The 15,353-nt window shown below is 43.9% G+C and overlaps 1 protein-coding gene across 1 annotated transcript in view; it reads left to right on the top strand.

The window, feature by feature from the left end:
* Positions 1 to 697: 697 nt before the first annotated feature.
* The window catches only part of PPM1B (protein phosphatase, Mg2+/Mn2+ dependent, 1B), a gene marked incomplete at its 3' end in the record, with an annotated part of 18,476 nt that continues 3,820 nt past the window's right edge, over positions 698 to 15,353 (top strand). Inside the window, exons 1-7 of the mRNA XM_010140638.1 lie at positions 698 to 763; positions 1,794 to 1,845; positions 3,436 to 3,471; positions 4,126 to 5,012; positions 5,946 to 6,063; positions 11,420 to 11,531; positions 13,399 to 13,456. Coding sequence (XP_010138940.1) covers positions 698 to 763; positions 1,794 to 1,845; positions 3,436 to 3,471; positions 4,126 to 5,012; positions 5,946 to 6,063; positions 11,420 to 11,531; positions 13,399 to 13,456 — 1,329 coding nt within the window. The remainder of the gene's footprint in view (positions 764 to 1,793; positions 1,846 to 3,435; positions 3,472 to 4,125; positions 5,013 to 5,945; positions 6,064 to 11,419; positions 11,532 to 13,398; positions 13,457 to 15,353) is intronic.

The raw sequence follows: 15,353 nt of genomic DNA, 5'->3' as shown, positions 1-15,353 counted from the left end.
CCGGCCAAGCAGAGCTCTTCCTCAAAAACTCGGGAACTATTTGCCTGGTATAAATTTACGTAGTGCCAGCGTTCTTAAGGTCAAGCTGGTCTCACTCACCAGATGAACTTGCACTTAGTATGCATGTAGCATAAATTGGTTGTATAGTACGAGTATGGTGGTGGTCTCGTAGTAGTATACTGTAAGTAAACACAGTAAAACAGTACTTGCAGTATTCTGTCACCGTTCCTTACGAAAATTGAAGGGTGCAGGGAATCTTTAGGAACATCAAAACTATCCCCAGTGCGTGTAGATGGCTGCGATGTGTAGAGTGTGTGTATGCGCATACAGACACGCGAGGTGGCGGGGGAGCAGGATGGAGACAGACAGAGGAGCTTCCCACCAAGGCTAAGTTTGAATGTTTTTTACTTAACCAGGAAAGTTATTTTTTTCCTGCACTTTCAATAATCTTTGAAATTTTGTCACATATATTTTTATTATTATCATTTACATCTTTAGTATTTAGTGCAGCATTTTCTGTGGGAACACTTATTCTTTTTTATATGTTGCAGGAGCACATGTGTTTTGTAACAGGGAACTCGGGCGCTGTTTCTTTTCCACAGCACTGACTTATTAAAAATGACTGGCCTGTTGAGTGAATCCTTCTGAGGGAGAGACATTTCACAGTACACTTTCATGACCTAAGCTCAAAAAATTGATGTTGGACCATTCTCATTATATGAAAAGATATGTTATTGCCCTTGGGACTGTTGGCCATCAGGGTGTTAGTCTAGTCCTGATGGTCTCTTTAAACTGACACGTGATCTGAAAATTATTTTGTGGTACCTACAAGAACTTTGATTATGGCTTTTAGACCTTTATAATCTAATGACGTTTTGGCTGCCTTCGTGACAACGAGCAAGTAAATATTTCTGCCAGTTAAATCTATATGAAAAGGAGTTTGCTTGTTATTTGAAGTAGCTGCCTGTTTCCCCTTTGTGATGTAGCAGACAATGATGGCTGTCTGTAACCGTGCAAGAACCATTTGCCATTTTGAGTAGATCTTGGGAGAAAATGAGTGGGTGTGGTTGTTTTTGCTTTTAAATGGAAATTCTAACTTACAGACCTGATTTTAAGACCCTCTACTATATGGCTGATCTAATACCAAAGAAAATCTTCACTGTGTAGCTGTGTGGAAAACAATACAGATCACGATTTTTCTTGTGTGTCAGTGGACGTGGCTTTTGTCTTTATACTTCCCTGCCTCCAAAGGTTAGATGTCTTTGATTTCCTGAGCCTGAATTACTGCTTGTGTTCCCTGTATATGAGATAAGGACCTCATGTAGGATTTGTGTGAGGTGGGAAACACCAGAGAAGAATATATGTTAGGACTTCAGAGAAGTAAGCCTTGGGTTAGCTTTTTGCCCTGGGAAAGAGATGTCAGCTTGTGTTAGAGACTCGCTGCCCTGAACTCTCTTGGAAACGGCTTAGCTATTGATTTAAAACCAGAGGTGAAGAGTGTACAGTGGAGCGGTAGCTAGAGCCACTGCTTTAGCAGGGTATTGCTCAGATTCCGTTTCTTCCATGGCCAGAGAGGGGGGAAACACAGGATTTTCTTCCTCTAAAGGCCTTCCAAAAGCCTTTGAGTCTTGGTGATTCTTGGCACTTAGAACATGATTGATAAGGGGTTTTTTACTTATTATTTTATTTTTCCCAAGTTAGGAAGAACTACTGGAATAAGGGAATCTTGGGTTTCCGTTTTTGATCTCAAGAGTATATAATGCTTTAAAGAATAGCCTGTGGAGTGTGGTGAGAACCAAGACCTTCTCCATTTCCCTGACAGTTTGGAGAATTACAGTAGATGTGGTCTTCCAGATTTTTAAAGAAAGCACATCAAACCACATGAAGTTCAGTCTCTTGCAGAACCACATGGCACCTTTTGCATAATGTTAGTAGCACCTGAATCCAAGGCTGTTAAACCTGACTTGAGAGAGGTAGTAAAACCAGACTAACAAGTAAACTAGATATGGAGTTGCTGCAGTATTTGGGCAAGTTTATGGTAGAGTGCAAGACACAGTTCAAAAGCAGCGTAACTGTTGGGGTCTGTGTGGTGGTGGGAACCCTCAGCACTTCACAGAGGTCACTGTAGCAGAGAGGTAGTGTGAAGTTTGGATTATCAGGAGGAAAGTCCTAAAGTTTCACTCTAAAAAGGGATGTGGGGTGCAAAATCTAATTGTTTCCTCCTTGCATTGTGCTATTTCTGTTTCTCTCGCCTGTCAGGGTAAGCTGTGTGTGCTGGACGTGTGTTCGGGTAAGGGGAGTGGCAGAAGTAAGGATTTCTTAACCTCTTTTTCTGACCTGGTAACAAACTCTTAAACCAGAACCAGATTATCGTGACTGCAGGCTTGGTGGGTACTGGTGTGTCAGAGACCCGCTGACCAGCTGCTCAGGATTAGTCATGGCAGAATTCTCTCGAATTCTTTTTGGTTTAAGGGTACTATCATTTTCATCTTCAGTCACTAAGGGTTTCATGGGACAGTCATTTTTATCATGATCAGAGGCTGTGGTATCGTGAGTTGCTGAAGTTCTCTGAAAAGTACTAAGGGATCTTTCAATTAAAGAATGTTTTATCTGCTGACTTCGTAAGGCTCAAGGTAGTTTTTGAGGTCTGTGTAGGACAACTCAGTCTAGTATAGCCCACCAAGCCTCTCTATCACTCCCTGTCCTTCACGGAACAGGGCAGAGAAAAGGTAATGAAAGGCTCATGGATCAAGATAAGGTTGGGGCGGTCACTCAGCAATTACAGTCACAGGCAAAATGGATGTGACTTGAGGAAAAATTAATATAATTTATTGCAAAACAAATCAGACTAAGGTAATGAGAAATAAAATGAAATCTTAAAAACACCTTCCCCCACCACTCCCTTCTTCCTGGCCTTAAATTTACTTCTGATTTTTCTTTACCTTCTTCCCCCCGAGCAGCTCAGGGGGATGGGGAATGCAGTCAGTTCCTCACACAGTGTCTTTGCTGCTCCCTCCTCAGGGAGAGGACTCCTCACACTCCTCCTCTGCTCCAGTGTGAGGTCCCTCCCATGGGAGACAGGCCTCCATGAGCCCTTCCAACATGAGCCCTTCCCACCGGACTCTAGTTCTTCACAGACTGCTGCGGTGTGGGTCCTGCACGGGGTCACAAGCCCTGCCAGCACACCTGCTCCGCATGGACTTCTCTCTCCGTGGTCTGTGGGTCTGTCTTGGAGCCACCTGGCAGTGGCTGTGTTGGACACAGGGGAAGCTTCTAGCCCCTTCATCTACTGAAACCTTGCCACACAAACCCTAGGCGGAGGAAGTCAGAAGTTCTCTAAAGCTTCAGTATAGATTACTCGTGTTTTGCCTGCAGGCTTCTCACTGGGGATGGCTCTTTCTCATGTATTTTGAAGCAGGTCTCCAGATACTGAAGAACTTCTAATTTTCTGTGGATTTTCTTCCTTAGCTTGTACCTCTTGTAAATGGATACATTTAAAAATCAAGATCAATGCAGCTTTGTACTTGAAATCATGTGTAAGCGCATGGACGTCTCTTAGGGTTGGTGAAATTGGAAATGTTGTTTTACAAGGGACTAAGTATAATTTATTAAGAAAATGCTGTGAAAGGTTTTCCTGGATCGAACTGGGATTTGCTGGGTTGTTCCCTTTGGCTGACGGTCTGCGTTCTCCTGTTGTCACTCTTGCCGTGCTTTAGGAGAACACACAGGTCGCACAGTACACACAAAGCTAGCGGGACCAGTCTGATCTTATTTATGGAGTATTAGCTTTTCTTTGTGCCACAGTAGAACTGGAGAGAACTGAAGCGACATGGTGATATTTCTTCTGGCATGAATTAGTTTCTGCAGAGAATAACAAAATTGGCAGGGCTGCAGAGGTGGGTGAACTACTCCGCCTTCGTAAGGAGAGCATCTAATGTGCAACACCCTGCCAGAAAATGAAACGGGGGTCTGTAAGTTCATGCTTTGTCACTTGTTCATTACTCTCTTCCCCCCGTGACAGCTGTTGGCTTTTGCACACGTGCATGCTTTATCTCTCATCTTACAAACGGGAAGCACAGGCAGTGGAGGACAAAGCCTATGTGGAGTGGTGGCTTTATAAATGAGACTTTTTTTTCTCTGTTTTCCAGATTCAATATTGCATAACCATGGGTGCATTTTTGGATAAACCAAAAACTGAGAAACATAATGCTCATGGTGCAGGGAACGGCTTGCGTTACGGCCTCAGCAGTATGCAGGGCTGGCGAGTGGAAATGGAAGATGCTCACACGGCTGTCGTAGGTATTCCCCACGGCTTAGAGGACTGGTCCTTTTTTGCCGTCTATGATGGTCACGCAGGATCTCGTGTTGCAAATTATTGCTCCACGCACTTATTAGAACACATCACTAACAATGAAGACTTTAGGGCGACAGAAAAATCTGGATCTGCTCTTGAACCTTCAGTGGAAAACGTCAAGACTGGAATCAGAACTGGCTTTTTGAAAATTGATGAGTATATGCGCAATTTCTCAGACCTCAGAAACGGGATGGACAGAAGTGGCTCGACAGCAGTGGGCGTTATGATTTCACCGGAGCATGTATACTTTATCAACTGCGGCGATTCACGCGCTGTTCTCTATAGGAATGGACAAGTCTGTTTTTCAACACAGGATCACAAACCTTGCAACCCGAGGGAGAAGGAGCGAATCCAGAACGCAGGAGGCAGCGTTATGATTCAGCGTGTTAATGGTTCATTGGCAGTTTCTCGAGCTCTGGGGGACTATGACTACAAATGTGTTGACGGTAAAGGCCCTACAGAACAACTTGTTTCTCCAGAGCCTGAGGTTTGTGAAATATTAAGGGCAGAAGAAGATGAATTTATCATCTTGGCTTGTGATGGAATCTGGGATGTAATGAGCAATGAAGAGCTCTGTGAATTTGTTAAGTCTAGACTTGAAGTATCAGATGACCTGGAAAAAGTGTGCAATTGGGTAGTGGACACTTGTTTACATAAGGTATGTAACTGTTTTCTCCAGGCAGCTGTTCTGAAATGACCTTCTGTTTAGACGGGTACAGTGTTAACAGCAGTTCCTGGCCTACTCTTCCCCCTTCTCCCTCTTCCTTCTCTCCACCTCCTGTACCCCTTTGACTGTATGTCCTTGCTGAAGAACCTACAGCCTCATCCTTTGTGCCTGGAGAGGTGATAGCAATTGCAAAAATAACGGTTTGTTTTTTCTCAAATAACACTTGTGTATAGTTCCAGCTCTAAACTTTGTCTCCACATACACCATTTTAAAATTCGTTAAATTCGGTGCGGGGGGGTTTGTTTGGTTTGGGTTTTTTGTCCTTTCAAGTTGGGCAGCAGTCATGTCCTTTGCGTGAAACCTGCGTTTGCACCATCTCCTTGTCCAGGTGTGGTTTTACTGTCATCTGGAGTGGTGTCCTCAGCTCATTCTTTTGTCGTAGGGGAAGCACTGCTTTTACATCTGAGCTTGCTCACACTCGTCAAATTTAGTTTGTTCGGAGGTAGCACCTACAGATGTTTCATAGCTGTGCCGTTCCCAGCATTCCTGTGGAAGTGCAACTTCCACTAGTGCAGATAAAACTTCCTTCGTTAGGCCACAGAGCAAACATGCATCTTTGAGTAAAATACTAAAATTCAGAATCCTAATGTCAAAGGGTAAGTAGCTTTGTTCAGAAAAGCTTTGTATCCCAGCATAAAAGACTCAATCATGTACAATAAAAATCAGTAAAATTGACTTTAGCAAGTGGTTTAGTTGGGAAGCTTAGAGGTTCTTATTAATCAAAAGACAATTTTATTACAGGGTTTCTTTTTTCCCCAGGTATATCTATGGTACTGCATTTGGAGCAAGTTAAAATGGGACTGGAATAGAAAAATGAGAAATAAGATCAGAGATCCTAACTCTTCTTTTTCCTTTGTCACATAGGGGAGTCGTGATAACATGAGTATCGTACTAGTTTGTTTTTCAAATGCTCCTAAGGTCTCAGATGAGGCAGTGAAAAAAGATGCCGAGTTGGATAAGTATTTGGAGTCACGGGTTGAAGGTAAGAAATCTGTTTTGTTCGCTAGAAATGCTGTCATGACATTCTGGAGCGTGGAAACAACAGCCTGAAAGCTGCCATCCCCCTGTTGGGTCAAATTCAGGCCTGGTCACAACTCTGAATTTTTGTGCGTTGGGAAAAATGGTTTAAGCCAGGTGGTTCGTTTATCCTGGTGTTCTGCAAGCATTTAAGAGGAGCTTTAGGTTTCTACTTCTGTCTTCACAGGTCAAAATGCAGCCACTGATCTTGCAGTGTTGTCTCAGCTAAATGAATGGTGATATCATCGATGTCTTGCTTATAAAAATATTAACAGGGATTCTTGGGATACTTGTTCCTGTGGATTCTGAATGCTTACCAAGTGTGCGTATGCCTGAACAAAACCCTTATACGTGTCTGAACTTCCAGGGAGGGCTAAATGTAATTCCCAAGGTCTGACGAGCGCGCTAGGTGGCGGCCTCCTGGTCTCTTCTATCTTCGCAGTTATGTTAGTGATCCAGGTGTACCTCCGTACGGTAGGATTGACTGAAGTCAGGCTTGATGGTGTAAGTTTGCCTTTTTTTTATAATAGTGTTCCTGTGTTGGCTTGGATTTCTGCAGAAGCAGCCCAGCTGGGACAGTGTGTCTTGCTGTTAGCACTGTTGCTGGGGTAATACTGCGAGAGAACATGGCTGGAGAGCAGCAGTCAAAGCCTTGTTGCTACGATTCTTTAACCTTTTGTAGCCTCACCAGGAGAGGACTGAGGCGCTGCCACCCACGTACGGTGATGCCGCTTATGAACCTGTTTGTTGGGGCTCTCAGTTACAGCAACAGTATTCAAGGAAGGAAAAGTTTACTGCAGAGAAAGCTGGCTGAGCTAACGTGTGTCTGTTCTTGACCTGTTCTTGAGACGGTAACAAGGTCTCAGTAACACAAACCGCAGCGCTGGCTCCTGACTGCCTGAGCTCGAGCATTGTTTAATGAAAGAAGGTGTGACTGACCAAAACTTCTCAGTGTGGATCCAGAAACTTCCAGGCACCCAGGCACGGTGTGTGTAGTCTGTAGAGGTAAAATACCCTTAATTTCCTTTTTTGTGACTTTGATGAGGATTACTAAAACAGGAGGGCAGCACTGTCACGTGGGAGATAGGTGCCACTTCTGTTTTCCTTGATGGTTTTGGTTTATCCGAATACCTGAGACACCCGCTGGCTTTTTAACGTGCTCTCCTGGCTGCTGAAAGGACTGAGTGGACGTGCTTTCGTTAGTTCCTATCCAAATAAGTAGCATGAGGTATATAAATGAGGAGTAATCCTGCACTGTAGGTCTGAGGAGATGAGGAATCTTTGGAGAGAACAGCAGCAGAAATCCTCCAGCTGACCATTCATAATTTCTCTTAACGTTAATTCAGTCTAAAATGCAACAGTGACATGGGAGTGTCCACGCTGCCACCGTAACCTGGCTGCTTGTGGGCAGCTGTTGGTTTTGCCACTTGAGAATCAGAAATTCTCAGACTTGCAGTGACACTTGGTGTAGATATTTTATCATTTGATTTCTCACTGGTGTGAAACAGCCTGTGAACATGACTCATGTTCTTGTTCTAGGTAGCTTTTTTTTATTGCACTCTTACTTAACCACGTGAGGTAAACTTGGAAGTATTTTTGGGTTTGTGTCAACATCCCAGTAACCTGGACAGTTGATGTAGCAAACCTTAATTTTTAAATACGTATTTCAAAGGCGGCCTCCCGGGCGAGATACAAGCTCTCCCTGAATGCACTGCTCTTGTGCGTCCTGTCTTTCCCCTCTGATTTAAATGTAGTTTGAGACTAGAGAGAGCTAGTGGTCACTCCAAATGCTAACTCGAGGCACGTTTCTCGGAACTTGGCTTATGTCCCAGGCTTCCTAGATGACACTAGTTAAGATAAATACCTATTATCTTCCTAAGTCTGAGTACATGAGCTGTTAATAGGGTCTGAGCGGGCGCCAGGAGCAGTTACCCTCACCGCAGCAGCTGGGTGTGCACGCAGTGGTGCTTGGTCTGTATTCCCAGCTGCTTGGTGGCTTCTCTCTCAGCTGCCCGGTGTACGGAACAGCAGCGTGTTGTACTGCTTTCCGCAGTGAATGGTAACGTTACTGGGAAAGCTGTCACGTAACCTGTGATCGGAGTGACTGGGTTAACTGGTGATGACGTAGGAGGCACCATTTGCTAGTCACAGCACAACTGAGCCTCTCCTTTAACCTGTGCACATAACTTCTTCATTACATCGTCATATTTAGCAAGTACTACGCACACCCCAAAAAGCGGAGAGTTTGGAGTCTGAACTGATGCACAGCCATTCCCATCGTTAAGCTGAAGCGCTCCAGGGAAATTAATGGCTTCGAAGCTTGGACTTGTGTTCCTTCAGCTCTTCTTGATTTCTGCGTTTTTTCTGCTTGAGTCCCTGTGTCGTTCTGTGTTCTGTTAATTGGACAGAGTGCGAGGCCTTTAAATGTCAAGTGTTTAGCAGGAATCAGAGTTACCATATTGAGAAACTGTCAGAAAGTGGAGAGAATAAAGGAAACAGACTTGAGAACAGGAAATATTTACCTGTTTTCTAACAAATTTTCGCTTTCATAATAAATTCTATGAAATGATAATTTTGACACAGTCTCCTTAATTAAAATAAAGTTGCTGGACTGCAATTTTCCTTTACATTTGTGCCAGCTCCCTCCAGTTCATACACTGGGCGTGATGTCCTCTGGTCTGAGTATCCCTTTGGCCAGTTTGGCTTAGTTGGCCCAGCTGCGTGCGCGCCCCCAGCCCCTTCGCTGGCCGGGCGGTGTGAGAAGGGGGAAAGTCCTTGAGCTGGCGTGAGCGCTGCTCAGCAGCAGCCAAGCCGTCAGCGTGTCACTCAGGTGATTTTCATCCTCCATCCAAAACAGCACTGCACCAGCTACGGGCAAGAAAATCAGCTCTGGCCCAGCCGAAACCTGTTGTTTAGAGATCCAGTTTAATCCAGGAGAGAAAAATAGACACAGGGGTCAGTTCAGCTCTCTGATATGTTTCAGTTTATTTGAGATGCAGTTAAAAAACAAAACAAATAAAAAGCAATCAAACAAAAAGACCAAAACAAACCCAAAACATACAACCCCCCAAATTATAAATAGGGGCTCTTGTTCCATGTAGGCTTAAATGGTCTTCATAGTAAATCAATAAATTGATACAAAATTACATAATTGCATTATATAAAATTGAAATAAAATTTGTCTGAGTTTTCTAAGTGCTTGTCGCAGAGTTAAGTGTTAGGCTTTTATTAAAGTTTTCTAGGAATAAAGTAGTAGAATTCCTGGTGGATTTTCATGGATTCGCATCTGTGATATTATCAGGAAATGGTTCTTTACGTGTCCAAATTAGCAATGAAAGTGTAAAAGTTTCTGCAATAGTATTTTGCACATTCAGGGAAAAAATTCATTGCAGGGTTATTCTTAACATTATAGAGATGAAGGTGAAAGCCTTGTAAATGCTTATAAATCTGTTTCTGAAAACATTTGGTTTCTTTCTCTAGTGGCCTTTGTCAAACAAATCCACAGCGTGTATCTGCTAACTGATGTGTAATGAAAAAAGGTCATGCCTGGTCACTTGCTCTATTCTCGGGTTTTCTGTTGGGAAGCTGTTCTTTTTTGAAGTGCGAGGACGTGTTCTGGATGAAATTATTCACCCTAATATCAGGAAAAGAAAAGGAGATGGTCAGTTCCACCAGAATTCCCGATTTGGCACCTCCTAGAAACGGAGGGAAGATGCTCGTGGTTCAGCTCAGCGCTGCTGGAGCAGTGGGAACACGGTATAACGTTTCCAGTACCAAGACACATTTCCCGTCAGCAAAATCATAATGTAATCTAAAACGGCACACACGTTTGAGAGGACCTGGGGCCGATCTGTGTGAATCACAGATCCATGGTTCTGAGCACACGCATTCAGCTGTTGTTCCCTCCCTGAGCCGCGGTTCATTCGTGATGGGTGGGTGGGGAGGGGATAACGTACAGAAAGTCTCAGGGAACCATGTCTGATCGCTTCTAGTAGCAGTGTGGCCAGCTGACCCAGTTCAGGTTCTGCGGCGCTGACTGAACGCGGGGGCGTGGAAGCACAGTGCCTTAGTTCCTGTTCGGGTCAAACCAAGAGGATTGCTGCCTGGGACAGGGGGCCTTTCCTGCAGACCTCCCCGATACAGAGTAAGCGAGTACCTTGCAAGGACTTTGTTGGTTTCAGCAGTGCTGAGAGAAGCCTGTGTATCACTTGTTTTCTAGACAGGTGAGAGACATCAAGAGAGGTCACCTGGGATGCAGTGATGGGCTTTTCTGCTGACTTCCGAAACTCAAACTGTAGCTGCTTTCAGGCTCAAGTTGCAGGCTCCAAATCAGGTGTCCAGAATGTAGTCGGTGGGAAGGCATGTGCTTGGCTTCTGTGGACAGGAGCCAAGATGCAGACCGACTGAGGCTTCCTGAGGCTTATATTTGAGAGGATTCGTTCTCCTTCATTATTTCTCTGCCTCCAAAGAGTTTTTATCTAGAATGATGTCTACAGGAAATGGCAATCCATTGCTCGGTTTAGTTGACTTTCAGAAAAAGATTTTGTTAAAAATCTGTGACACATGCATAAAACTGCCATTTGTAGGTGACTGAGTGACCCTTTTTGTGCTGTGGTAGTAGCTGGATGACTGGAGGCGGATGACTGGAAGCTGCTGCTGTTACGCCTGGTGAATGCATCCGCAGCTGTTCCACCTTTGCCTTACAGCGGCTGGGATGAATAAGAACGTGTGAAGACTTCCTTCAGTCTAGGCAGTTCTTTTCCAAGGCAGAAGAACTTGTGTGATGCAGTATTTGGTTTTCAAAGCAGAAGGATGATAAATTATTTGATGTTCTATATTCTCTTTTGGCCACCTGAGTGACAACGGGCTATTAATGCCTCTTCCTTGCACATTGGTCTCGGGGTTTCTGCCCAGGAGACTCAACACAAGGTGTTACTCCCCATGGAGCAGGAAGAATCCCTGCGAAGGGTTGGCTTCATGGGATGTAGTTTCTGAGCTGGTGTTGCCATGCAATGGGAAGGTGACTGAAACAGACTCCCAGCTGTCGCCTTTTTGGAAGAGAACATGGCGACAGCGCCAGGGTATTTCTCCAGTTCACAGTCTGCTTCCGAGTTCCTCAGGATGGCTGGAAGTGTACTGGGAAGGCGGGCTGTGAACTGGATAGCTGTGTTCCGCCTGTTCCCCCAAATGGAAAGGGTGTTTCCTGCTGTATGGAACTTCCTCATGTCTCCGTTAAAAATCGATAGCATCATCTTTAGGGTCTGAAGGAGTGGGTGGTACTCATTTGGTAACTGAAGGACTTCTTCTGTTTTTTGCATTAGAAATTATGGAAAAATCGGGTGAAGAAGGAATGCCTGATCTTGCTCACGTTATTCGTATTTTAACTGGGGAGAACATCCCTAATTTACCACCAGGAGGTGGTTTAGCTGGCAAGTGAGTACAATACTGGAATTTCTTGAACTGTTTACTTCACTGAAACATACTTTTATTTAAATCTTTTTAAGCTTTCTTGTTGTAATAGCTATGCTCAAGGAAAAATGTTGTGTTTTATCTTTTAAGCTAGTTTACCTTTTGCACTACGCTTAACATTTGTGTCACCATTCCAGAACGGTAAGAGAAACAGATTGCTCATATTCTGGTACATAACATACTAGTTCAACATTTCTGCCTGGCCATTTTAAAAAATTAAAACCCCACTTATTTATTCTTGGCTTTTTACTGCTTTACGTTGGTGGGAACTATCAGTACTGTCACCAGAATATCCAGCTACCAGCTCCGTTTTCCTGACGTCGTGTTCCCCCACTGCCCGGTTTGGGTCAGTGCTTGTCTGCCCAGCAAACCTTCCCATAAGAATTCTGTTTTTCTTTGTTTTGTCTTAAACTGAGTGTTAGATAAGCAAGGGTATTGAACTAGGATGTGCATTTTAAAACCTATTTGGAATAAACATTCCGAAATGACATTGGTTTTTCTGGGGAGGCTGGTGGTAATGTTCTAAGAACCTATAATTTTAGGATTTTAATGAGCAGAATTTAGAATGGCATGAACATTGTTAGTCTAGAATCCCCTGATCAGTGGCATAGGTTGTGGTGTTTCTGGAATCTTCCAGAATACAAAGTGACTCAATAGTGAACATAAGAACCTCATCATACTACATCAGACCAAGAATGGTTTTAGCTCTGTGTCCTGCCCGCAGGATAGCTGACAGTAGATGCCCTGGGAAGAACGTAAAAGCAGGAAAGTATGTAAGATACTTCCCCTGCCGTTATTTAATTTGTCAGCTTCTACAGCTGAGGCGCTTCCTGATCTCAGGGTGGTTTATGTACTTAGTGACTTAGACTTTCCCTTCCATCAAGTTAACCGTGTTCAGAAGGAGCTTCATAAACTTCGAGCATTGCATCAAGAGCAGTTACTGTGTATTTGTGACATGTTTGCTGCTCATCTGATGCCTTTGTGTCTTAGTTTGGAAGAGTGAACAGTTGGTGCTGATCTGCCTTCTGTAAGTCACCGTTTCTGTAGATCCTGGCCACTTCCAGACCCGAGAGTCGTAGTTCAGGTAGCAGTTCTTCTTTGCTGAAGCTGCAGTAACTGTGATCGTATTTGATGTACTCATCTGAGAGTTTCCCAATCCTTACTATGATTTGAAGATGTAGGGACATAACCTTTTTCCTCTCAGAAATACGTTTAAATGTTGAGGTTTATTTTTTGGGAAGCTTTTTGTGCTTGTTTTGCCTGGTGCAGCCTTATATGGCGCTGCTAGAAAAATTCCAGCCGGTGGCATTTGGGTTTTAATTCCTGCAGTGTGACCAGGCAGTAGCAGCACTGCTCCGAGCTTGTATACTCTGGGCACCACACTCAAAAATTCATAAGCAAGTAGTAAGCTGGGAACAGGTAATAGAAATGGGGGGAAAAAAACCCCAGCTGTCTTCAAGTTCCACATCCAAGCAAGAAAACCAGCAAAATAGAAGAATTTTGTTATAATAAACAAAATACAGATTTAAATGCTGCTTTTGGCAAAATCTGACTCTACAGCTGGAACTTCTAAAGTGTAAAGAGTTAGACCATGGGGAGGGAGAGGTGAGGTGATGGTTTGCTTTGTCTCTATGAATCCTGACTGACTGCTAAACATCAGTGAAAGTGAGGGGAGACACTGAGGGGGTCTTTACTTGGGTCATCCTGTGAAAAGGCAAGTTGAAGGCCAAGCATCCTGAACGCTTTGGAGTTATCACTGTGTTCAAGCTTCTGAAGTTCTCTGGTTTGAAATCCTTTGTTGTGCTTAATTTTGGTTTTCTTCTCTTCTTAGGCGGAATATTATTGAAGCTGTGTATAGTAGGCTGAATCCACACAGAGAGAACGAGGGGGTAAGTTCCCATTTTGATTGCTACTCCTCTTCGTTAATGAGATCGTCACAGTAGAGTCACCCGTTGAGCAGAAATGTACATCGCTGCCAATAAAGTGTTGCAAACACAAAATCCGTATTGTAGCAGACGCTTTGACCTTGTTTTGGATGGATCCGATAGAGACCTTCATCCTCAGACGGCAAACTGACACTCAGTGTTGAAAGACTTGTTAACCATTTAATTGACTATTGGGTTTTTTGGGCAACAGCGCAGGGGGTTTTAAAATCACAGTTTGTAATCAACCAAAATTACGGTCAGCCTATTCACTACCTAACACGCTGCTATGTCTGTTGGCCAGAAATCCAGTAGAAGAGGGGTCAAACACACTTCCTGTTGTCTTCTGGAAGCGTGGAAGTCCTCGGTACCCTGAATATTAAAGATAATGAGACCAATATCGACTACTTTTTCTAGACTTTACACTGTCTTTAATTTTCCCATATCAGTGGTTGAAGGAGAGTGTGAACCGATTTCAGTTCAGTTTTAATTTCTGAAACAGCTTACGTTCTTCAGCCCAGTTCCTAAGAAGTTGCATTTTAAATAATGTGGTGAAATACAGTTTACTGTAACTTTAAACCTGATTATTGGGTGGTTCATAATACTAGTGTAAAGAGTAGTAACTGCTGTTCACATCAGTTGGGGTTAAATTTGTTTTAGAAACAATCTTTGGAAAACTGAAGAACTGATAAGCATCACTGCTGATACGTGTGATGTCACGTCCTGTGTAGTTTATGTGAGCTAATCTGTGAGGAATCTTCTAGGAAAGCCTTCGTCATATTTTTTTGCCTTCAAGAGATGGCTGCGGGGTCCTCAGTCAGCTCGTCAGTGCAGTGAATGGTGTTGGGGAGACGTCAGCTTTCATTTTAAATACCCTGAAACGATCGGTTGTGCACCCTGAGACTGTGAGTGTGCAGATGCGCAGTCTCACCACAGCTGTTACGGTGTTCTTCTCCACTGTCGTCGTCTGCTGTCTGCCTGTATCTGGGTTATTCTCTTAATTCAGAAAGGTTCTGTAGGTGGAAGGGGCCACTGTTCTGTTAGAGTATAGAGAGAAGAAATCTCAAAGGCTTTTTTAGGATTTGTTCCTTTTTTTTCATTTCAAAGCAATAGAGTTTACACCTTCCATTAACTTTCAGCAGTGCCCCAAAACAAGCTAGACACAATTTTCATCTTTGCAGCTCCTGTAGAACTTCAGGAAACTCTGCACCACCTGTCAGCCATAATTTTGTTCTGCAGTAAAGCTAGGTTATGGTGTAGCTTTTGTAAGTTGGTTGAGTTTTTTTAAGGGAAAAAAAGGTTGTCTAGTGGTTACTTTCTGGAAATACCTTCTGCCATAACTGCACTTTGATGCATCTCTTCTTTTCGGAGTCCAGCTTTACTTTTCAGTAGCCGTGCAAGCTTGCCAGAGTCCCAGCATACAGTACAGCATCCTTTTGTGTATTGGCTAATGCCAGGAAATTTTTGCACGTGGTCCATTACAATTTAATAAAATGAGGTGACCGATCTAACTGTGCAAGTTTCTCATGGAAGAACATAGCTCCAACCCTGATCACCATTAACAGCTTTGAGTGCTAGTGCCGTTAGAATCCCTGGGTAGTTGCCGGAAGTCCTTTAAATTTGGCCGCTTCAGTATGAAGCGTGAGCAGCCCGCTCCAGCCTGCGCTGTCGTCACCTTTCCCTTCTGCTGGTGTTTAGTGCGTGTGGCGATCTGCTCTAAACACACCAGATTAAGGTTTAGACTGAGCTTGCAGTAAGGGGTCACTTCTTCATCCTAAGCGATTCTGACCCAGAGCAGTTCAAGAGGAGGATGCCCCGCTGGGTGAAGGCTGCGGTTCCTGTCTGCGCCTTCCCAGCCAGCAGG

This window comes from Buceros rhinoceros, unplaced genomic scaffold, assembly GCF_000710305.1.
Source record: "Buceros rhinoceros silvestris isolate BGI_N320 unplaced genomic scaffold, ASM71030v1 scaffold13797, whole genome shotgun sequence".
Taxonomy (NCBI): Eukaryota; Metazoa; Chordata; class Aves; order Bucerotiformes; family Bucerotidae; genus Buceros; species Buceros rhinoceros.
The sequence above is the reverse complement of the archived record's forward strand: the minus strand, read 5'-3'. Positions and strand labels throughout refer to the sequence as shown.